The sequence below is a fragment of the Rhinopithecus bieti genome, unplaced genomic scaffold, assembly GCF_001698545.2.
Source record: "Rhinopithecus bieti isolate Rb0 unplaced genomic scaffold, ASM169854v2 scaffold_38878, whole genome shotgun sequence".
NCBI classification, from domain to species: domain Eukaryota; kingdom Metazoa; phylum Chordata; class Mammalia; order Primates; family Cercopithecidae; genus Rhinopithecus; species Rhinopithecus bieti.
The window spans coordinates 478,978-486,811 of NW_016816084.1; the positions used below are offsets into that span (position 1 = coordinate 478,978).

At 36.6% G+C, this 7,834-nt stretch overlaps 1 protein-coding gene across 2 annotated transcripts in view; it reads left to right on the forward strand.

Annotated features, from left to right (window-relative positions):
* RNF180 (ring finger protein 180) overlaps positions 1–7,834 on the forward strand; it is a 58,303-nt gene that overhangs the window by 34,001 nt on the left and 16,468 nt on the right. Inside the window, exons 1-2 of one of the 2 annotated variants that reach the window (XM_017854325.1) lie at positions 4,892–4,936; positions 7,280–7,414. In XM_017854325.1, the coding sequence (XP_017709814.1) occupies positions 4,895–4,936; positions 7,280–7,414 (177 nt within the window). In that variant the 5' untranslated portion in view covers positions 4,892–4,894. Of the gene's footprint in view, positions 1–4,891; positions 4,937–7,279; positions 7,415–7,834 lie in introns of those variants that run through there. The other variant, XM_017854326.1, reaches the window with a different exon arrangement.

Below are 7,834 nucleotides of genomic sequence, written 5' to 3' on the forward strand. Positions count from 1 at the left end.
CCTGCTGAATTAAAAACTGATAACGCCCCTGCTTATTACTCTCGTAAATTGGCCGCCTTTCTTTCTTTATATCACATTCATCATACAACAAGTATTCCGTTTAATAGTCAAAGTCAAGCTATTATTGAATGAGCCAATGCAACTTTAAAATTACAACTTTTAAAACAAAACGGGGAGATGGACAAGATTCCCCAAAACACCTAATTCTAAAAGCTTTATTTACTTTAAATTTTCTTAACCATTGGCGCCAATTACAGCAATCCGCAGCGGTAAAACATTTTCAGCAGCCTTTAGAAAAGCCACAAAATAGTAATCTATGGGTGTATTATCCTTCATTACAAGGGCAGTATTTAAAAGGAAAAGTTTTACAATGGGGCCGAGGCTATGCTCTTGTCCGTACAGGTGCCGGAGACTAGTGGTTTCCATCTTGATGGTTAAAACAGTGCCGTGGTGAAGAGGAACCAATCCGAAGAGTTCCTGAAGGAATTTCAGGAGCTGAATCTGCGTGCTCAAAGAACATTCACCTTCGGAACTCAACGTGCAGAGCCTCCGACATGGGGACAGCTGAAAAGGCTCACTCAAGAAGCTGAAGAGGTTGTTCAACAAGCTGGGCAGCCAAAAACCCCATTGACTTTATTTTTGGCTATGCTGGCTGTAGTGAATTGCCAGGTAATAGCTGGAGAATTTACATACTGGGCTTGTATTCCCTTTCCACCCTTATATCAAGGTGTGGCCTGGGGAGACAAAGAGGTCCCAGTATTTACTAATGATACTGCTTGGATGTCATCACCGTTTTTAAACCAGGATCCTGAATTAGACACTGGCACAGTAAATAGTTCACATCAATTTGGGGTTGAAGGGTTACCTATATGTCTTGGGAGTAGTCCACATTGTCTGCATCCTTCTCATGAGGCTTGGGCTATTCGTTATAATTATAGTCACCTTGCTGCCTTTACTATGATTATTGTTGCTCAAAGTTTTAAGTATAATCATACTGCATTACTAAAAGAAACTCTGCCCACTACATTATCTTTATGCCCTATCCCTGATGTGAACGGAGGTGTTTCCCAATTAGAGTGGACTAGATGTAGAGGTAGTGGGCCACGATTATTATTAGAAGTAAAAGGAAGAAGTCGTAATTACCTTATTACTGATTGGAGTGTACATGGAGATTTTCAAACTAAATTTAGTCATGTCAATCTGCGTTGGCATAAAGGTAATCATAGTCTTTCTGCGGATGGCAATGAAACTATTGTTTGGCATGNGCAGATTTAATGACTGGTGTTGCACAAAGCTTGACATCTTTAAACCCTATGAACTCTGTAAAAACTTTACTGACTTCTGTTTCTAGTAATGTATTGATTGTTATTCTTGCTTTTGTCATTTTCACAGTCTGCTGGAGACGGTGTCAGAGATCAAACACCGAATCCCAGTGAGCCCAACATGTGATGATGGTTTTAAAAGAAATTCAAACCTGTAAATAAGAAGGGGGAGATGTAGAGGACCACGTGCTCGCAAACAAGATGTTCCCGATAGTTATGCTCTTGCAAACAAAGCATGACGTTTCTTCTCTGCAAACAGGAAGAACAAAGGAGTCAGCTGTAAACAGCAGACTCTGGGAACTGGTTAATGTTTAAGCATCTTAAGAAATTGGAAAGTTAGGGAAAGGTCAGAAAACAACTCATGACATAAAACAACTTGTGACATAAAAACAACTCATTTCTGGTGATGTGATAAAATTCCACAAGCATGTATAAAATAAAGCAGAGCATGCTGCTCGTGGTGGCCGCCATGTTTGTCTTGTCTTGTGTTGTCTTGTGTGTTCATTCCTTTGTTTAGGAAACACGCAGACCCCAACATGTGTGTGTGTAATGTAAGTTTTGTTTATTCATACATGTGTTCTCCCCAGTTCCTCAGCATCAGGGAACAAACTTGCTAACTGTTGTTATTTATGTGCAGTAAGTCCTCATTTAATGTCATTGATAAATTCTTGGAAACTACAACTTTAGTCGGAATTAATATAATGAAACCAATTTTACCATTGGCTAATTGATATAAATAAGAGTTAATTTCCTATGGCATATTTCTGGTCACAAAAACATCATCAAACTTTTAAGTAAAGACCAAAACACTTCTAATATTAAGTATTAAAGTAAATGTAAGCTATACAGACATTTAAGAAATCAAGACATTTAAGAAAATAAGATCAATATTTACCCAGTTATTCTAGTTCAGGGTTGCAGCTGGCAGAAACCTAATCTGTCAGCTCAGGGTGCAAGGTGGGAACCAGCCCTGGACAGAGCACCATTCCATCACAGGATGCACTCACACTGTCTCAGATTGGCACCATTAAGACATGCCAGTTAATCTAATATGTATATCTTTGGGACATGGGAGGAAACTGCAGTGCCCACAGAAAACCCGCACAGATTTGGGGAGAGCATGCAAACTCCACACAGACAGTGGCTCTGGTCAGGAGTTGATTATTTTTCTCATCAATGTTACAATGGAAATTGACTTTCCTTTCCTCATCAATTTTATAACTAGGTGATATTGAATAAAACAATGTTATTCAAGGGCCTGCTGTATTTCTAACAAGATGGAAACACCTGTAACCTAAAAACCAAAAAATGAAGTCATATATTAACAGGAACTTAGTTCCCCGCCCCCCCCGTTTAATGCTTTCTGATGCTGTATCTCTTATTTACTAGCATTAGCTAGGAGTTGTGCTACAAATTTGGATAATAGGAAAAATAGTGAGCGTCATGGTATTATCCCTGATTTTAATGGAATGATTTTAAAGTTTCACCATCAAGTAATATATAATTGCTAATGTTTTTGATAAATTCCCTTTCTCTCAGGTTAAGGAAGTTTCCTTCTATTGCTAGGGTGGTGTTTTTTGGTTTTGTTTTCATTTCTGACTAAATGTTGAATTTCACCAAGAGTTTTATTTTTTGCAGTTTTAGGATGAGCATCTTTTTCTTTTAATCTTTCATTTCAGTATATTGAATAGTTTTTCACCCAATTTTGACCATTCTTGAATTCCTGAAAGTAATCTTACTTGGTCAAAATGTATTATTATTTTAATTCATTGATGGAGTCTGTTGGCTAATATTTTATTTAGAATTTTAGCATCTATGTAAATAGATTGGTTTATTTTTTTCTCATACTCACCTTGTCTAGTTTTATATTTCCTTGTCTAATTAATATGTCAAAGTTGTATTACTCTTATAGAATTATTTGGAGGAGCTGTTTTTTCTTTTCTGTTTTCTGGACTACAGTTTATAGGTTATAAAGATTATTTCATAAAAGACTGGTAAAATTTGGCAGTTACAGCATTTATGCTTATATCCCCCTTCCAACTTGCTTTGGAGAAGATATCTGAGTTCTGTTTCAATATTAAAAATTGTTTTGTTTTATTTGTATTTTCTAACTTTAGATTAATTTTAATTTATAATTTTGTCCACTTCATCTCAAGTTTAGATTTACGAATAACAAATAAAAAGGTCAGCAAAGACTAGAGACCCAGGAATGTGGAATTGTTACTGTGCCAAATGCTGGTATTTTACCATAAAGTGTAGCAGATAGCAAAGGATAGACAAATAAATGCAACTTCGTTATGGAGGTTATAATTCCAGTGCTTGGTATTATAAAAAATTTCAACCTAATCTGTTATAAATATGTTTCTCCATAGGGACTCATCTATCATTCCTAAATATTTTGAAGAATGTTGTTGAGAAGTAAGATTTTCAAAAACAACATTTTTGAGACAGCTGTTTTGCATAAAGTAGCATTTTCTAAATGTGGTTCATGCCCCTGGTGTCTGTGAGACCTTTTCAAAGAATCTGGTCAAAACTGTTTTCTTGGTAATATTAAGATGTCGTTTTCCTTTTTCACTGTGTTGACATTTGCACAAATAATACAAAAGCAATTGTGGGCAAAACTGCGGGTCCCTTAGCAAAATCAAGGCAATGGTGACAATCTGTACTAGAAGTCATTTTATTCTTTACCACCATACAGATGCAACAAACCTGTTTATTGAAGCAGTAAATGATATTTTATTAAATCTTTACTTTTAAGTACATCTTTTGAATGTTTTTTTTTTGTGGGAAAAAATGAGAAGAACCCATAGAGCACTTCTGCAGTCTACTGATGGCTGATGATGGTCTTGAGGAAAAATCCATGTTTAGTTGTTTTGGTTGAGAGTTGAACTAGGTACCTTTTCATGGCACATTATGTTTTACTTGAATGATTGGCAAACTGTATATTCAGACATGGATATTTGGCAGTGTTATAAGTGATAAATTTGAACTTTATGCAAAGATTTATATCCTAGAAACCCTGAATTAGAATCTCTTAGACTGTGGCCCACTGACTTGTATTTAAGTAATTCAAGGGGTTCCTTATTCTTTATATTTGAGGAGATGACATTGAACCGAGATCTAAATGATGAGAAAGGAGGCAACCATGCAGAGACCCAGGAGAGGTGAGGAGGTCTAGACAAATGTTATCCAGTAGAAATACAATGCAGACCTTATCTATAAAGCTACATAAACAAGTACAAAGAAACAAGTTAAATTAATTTTATAATACATTTTCCTTAACTCAGTATATTAGAAGTATTATTTCAACAAGTACTTAAAAATATTGAGATATTTAACGTTCTTTTTTTCTACCAACACTTCAAACTCTGGACATCTCCATTTAGATAAGTCACATTTCAAGCACTCAATAAGCATGTCTGACTAGTAGCTACTGTGTAGAATAGCTCAGATCTATGAAGAGTGAACAGCCAGTACAAAGGCCCTGAAGGAGATTCATAGAGAGATGTGCATTGGCATTTGGAAATTGAAAATACTGGATTAGAGCTTTGGAACAAGACCAAAACAGATCTATGGATGTAAAAATCATTGATACAGAAGAATTATCACACAGAGTGAGTATAGTTTTCAGTGTTTAAATGAAGGCTTATAATAATCTCCTACAAGCTTTTTTTCTACTACGTAGTTGTACCCCAAGAAGGCATGGAAAAATTTCAGGGAGAAGAGGGCAGGTATCTCAGGGTTGGAGGGCACAGGCAGATGTGGAGTTTCTCCATACTTGATTTTGATATGACTCCTCCCTACAGTCCCTATCCTGGCTGAGGACCACTGGTTAAAAGGGAGATGAAGATATAAGAGGCTAAGAAGGATATAGAGAGGAAAGAAGACTACTAAAGTTAAATGTGTTAGTGCTTCAACAATGAAGAAAGAGGAGGGCAGGACATTTGCAAATTAAGCAAAATTTTTTTTTTTTTTTTTTTTTTTGAGAGAGTTTCACTCTTGTTGCCCAGGTTGGAGTGCAGTGGCATGATCTTGGCTCACTGCAACCTCTGTCTCCTGGGTTCAAGCAATTCTCCTGCCTCAGCCTCCTGAATAGCTGGGACTACAAGGCTTGTGCCACCACACACGGCTAATTTTTTGTATTTTTAGTAGAGACAGAGTTCCACCATGTTGGCCAGGCTGGTCTCGAACTCCTGACCTCAGATGATCCACCTACCTCGGTCTCCCAAAGTGCTGGGATTACGGGCATGAGCCACCATGCCTGGCCAAATTAAATGATTTTTGGTGGTCGTTGAGGTTGCAGTTAAAATGGAGTGGTCAACTGGGCTAAGATGCATTCCGAAGACGGGTCAGTAGTACAGAACGGCAGCTTATCTACTTGAAGGTCTGAGCTAGAGCAGCTTGCTGTGCCCTCTCAGCCAGAGTTCTTTAAGTCCTACCTTTAAAGTTGATTACTGTCTGTCCATGTTCCCTCTCTTATAGTTGCATTTTACTTCATTGTTAATTGTACACATGTCTCTGTGTTCACCCTGACCATACTATAGATTCCCTTGGGGATTTTTTTTTTTTTTTAAATGTCCATTTCTACCTCCATCCCCATCTCAGAATCAGTAAAAATTTCTAGGAGTGGGACCTAGGCATCACTGTTTTTTTAAAGCTTCCCAAGCGATTCTATGTGCTACAGTTGAAAAACTGCTGATCTGTAGCATAGTGAGCACCTCTGAGACAGAAAGTAAGTTTTACTCATTTTCATGTTCCCAGAGTTTGACTCATTGTCTGGCACATAGGTAGCTTTCAATAAGTGTTGGATGAATGAGAAATGAATGAACAAATGAAATATGGCCAGGGAACTAGGCAGGCCCATGTGAGTAGCCTGATAAATTAATATTGCCTTTCTTTATAATGGATAATTACCAGACAAGTTATTTAACACCCTGTACCTATTTTGGAATTGTTATATATTAGTGTGAAACTATTATCCCAAATTGGTTTAAATCAAAGTAGTGACATAAAATCTCAGGTGCAAAAATAGATTGCAAAATTGGTGGGGCTGTTCTCTGAGTCTTGCTTGATTATATACCAGAGGTAGTATATAGTTAACTGTACCAATAAGTACAATATAATGGAGACTATTGCTTTCAGGATAAAGGATTTTTGCTATCAATTTAAAGTAGACACTTCCAACTTTCACAGAATTAACAACGCGGTAAATCTTATTTTTAAAATTTAATGGTATGACTATTCAAAACATCCTGCTTATAAGAATATTTAGTTCTTTGTCATGACTCTTTAAAACCACTATAGGCCAAGTGCAGTGGTTCACGCCTGTAATCTCAGGACTTTAGGAGGCTGAGGCAGGGGGATTGCTTGGAAAGCCAGGAATTTGATACCAGCCTGTGCTACCAAGCAAGACCCTGTCTCTACAGAAAGTAAAAAAAAAAAAAAAAAAAAAATTAGCCAGCTGTGGTGGTGCACTCCTGTAGTCCCTGATACTCAGAAGACTGAGGCAAGAGGATTGCTTGAGCCCGGGAGTTCGAGGCTATAGTGAGCTATGATTGTGCCATGGTACCACAGCCTGGGTTACAAGAGTGAGATCCTGTCTAAAAACAAACAAACAAAAAAAAACTCCTGCAGTAACTTATTGAATTGACTCTACAGATTGTGTTTACCACTTTTAGTGAGAGTCAAGTGAAAAGCAGTAGATACAAAACTTTTTGCACAAAGAAAATAAGCTGGTAGTCACTAACATAATATATCATCATAATTCATTGGAATTTTCAATCTCAGATGTAATGTATAGAGTACCCCAAACCTAAGACCTGATAACTAATAGGTACCTTAATAAATGGTAGTTCACTGTTTTATGCTCCACTTGTAGATAATGCTGTGCTAAGGATTTAGAAAGTCCAGTTTATCTGACGGTTTAACATTCTAAAAATGCATTATTGTTTCCACAGATGAAAAGAAGCAAAGAATTGACAACTAAAAATCATAGTCAAGAGGAAACAAGTATTCTTCGTTGTTGGAAATGTAGAAAATGTATAGCAAGCTCTGGTTGTTTTATGGAGTATCTTGAGAATCAAGTGATTAAGGTGAGTATTGGTAACTCCAGTCTTTGTTTCCTCGTAGAGGAGTGCTGTGGGCATATCCACACACATGCACACTTATTCTTCTCTACCTTATTAAGAATATTTATAGTTCTTTGTCATGACTCTTTGACTCTTACCTTATTTCACCTGACCCACTGAAAACATTCTAAAGTGGTATTCAAAAGCATCCCCTTCCACCGTTAAAATTAATTTTGCCTTTGATTACTAATGTTAATATGACATCAGTGTTTTAAGTGCAATGTTATAGGCATAAGCTGAAGATAATAGTCAATGTTTTTTATTACCACTATGAGTGAGCCTCAGTAATCACTGCACAATTAAATTCAGAATCCTAGTAAGAATTGGAAACTTGTTGTATAGGTTTTTTTTTTTTTTTTTTTTTTTTTTTTTTTTTTTTTTTTT